General features: G+C 40.4%; 1 protein-coding gene across 1 annotated transcript; it reads left to right on the forward strand.

The window, feature by feature from the left end:
- Positions 1–323: 323 nt before the first annotated feature.
- Positions 324–1,271, forward strand: LOC102377222 (olfactory receptor 5F1-like). The gene has a single exon (XM_006036053.2). The coding sequence runs from the start codon at positions 327–329 to the stop codon at positions 1,269–1,271; it is 945 nt and encodes a 314-aa protein (XP_006036115.1). The 5' UTR covers positions 324–326.
- The last annotated feature ends 237 nt before the right edge of the window (positions 1,272–1,508 follow it).

Raw genomic sequence — 1,508 nt, forward strand, 5'->3', positions numbered from 1 at the left:
AAACATAGCATAATACCCAGGCAGTACTATCACCCTTTATTTGTGATGTTGCTATAATATTGATATATTTATTTTTTGTAGGCTGGACATGAAGACACAAAACCTGCTTCTCAAATGACCTTCACACTTCTCTATACAATCACATCATTTCCCTTTTCTTACTGAGTATCCTGCATTATGTAGATGATATAACAGGGCTATAACAACCTTATTCCACTACATCTGAATGTCCATGAAAATCTCTTTTGGGTCAACAAAAATATCCTTTAGGATTAATTTCAATGTTCCTGTTCACATCTACATTTAATCATAACTTCCAGAAAAAAATGGCTGGAGAAAACCTCACCATGGTATCTGAATTCATCCTGGTGGGATTCTCTAATCATCCTGGGCTGCAAGTTGCTATCTTTATGTTGTTCCTAGTGATCTATGTTATAACCCTTGTGGGGAATCTTGGGATGATCATATTAATCAGAATTGACTCCCAACTTCACACCCCCATGTACTTCTTCCTCAGCCATCTGTCTTTTATAGATTTCTGCCATTCCTCCAATACCATCCCCAAAGCACTGTCAAATGTCCTTTTGGGTAGGAAAGCCATTCCCTACATTGGGTGTATTGTGCAATTGTATCTCTTTATTGCTTTAATTACCTCTGAATGTTTCCTCTTGGCAATGATGGCATATGACCGCTATGTGGCCATCTGTAATCCACTGCTTTACACAGTTGTGATGTCCCAGAAGCGCTGTCTCAGGATGACAGCTGTGATGTATGCTGCAGGCTTCTTTAATTCAGTGATACACACCACCTTAACACACAGGCTAAATTTCTGCCAATCAAATGTCATTGATCATTTCTTCTGTGAGTTGCCCTCATTACTCAAGCTCTCGTGCTCTGAGACCCACACAAGTAAAATGTTAATGCTCATGAGTGCTGGGTTTAATATATCAGGATCCATCCTGATAATCTTGAGTTCCTACACTTATATTCTCTTCACTATCCTGAAAATCCACTCCACTGCAGGTAGGCATAAAGCCTTTTCCACCTGTGTCTCCCACTTGACAGTTGTGACCATCTTCTATGGGACTGCTGTGTTTACCCACTTGCAACCACATTCAGAGTATTCACAGAATCAAGACAAAGTAGCCTCAGTGTTTTACACGGTGGTGACTCCCATGCTGAACCCTGTAATCTACAGCCTGAGGAACAAGGAGGTGAAAGATGCCTTGAAAAGAGTGATGGGCAGAAAGATGTTTTCACATTTTCTTTGACAATAAATATTTGACTGATACCCTTTCAACTATGGAGATAACAGAGACATATGTAGTGTCAGTATTGCTTGTACGTAAAGGTTAAGGATAAGTCCTCAAGGAATCTACTGTGAAGGAGAACCAACTGATTAGGGACAGTCAGCATGGATTTACCAAGAGCAAGCAATGCCTGACCAACTAGGGAAGATGGGGAGGGCTTTACTAATGGGGTAGTAGTACTTTTGTATAAGAAAGGGG

The sequence above is a fragment of the Alligator sinensis genome, unplaced genomic scaffold (genome assembly GCF_000455745.1).
Source record: "Alligator sinensis unplaced genomic scaffold, ASM45574v1 scaffold287_1, whole genome shotgun sequence".
NCBI classification, from domain to species: Eukaryota; Metazoa; Chordata; order Crocodylia; family Alligatoridae; genus Alligator; species Alligator sinensis.

What these genes read in the sequence shown, in the direction of transcription:
- LOC102377222 (XM_006036053.2), top strand. Translation starts at nt 327, where the DNA reads ATGGCTGGAGAAAACCTCACCATGGTATCTGAATTCATCCTGGTGGGA.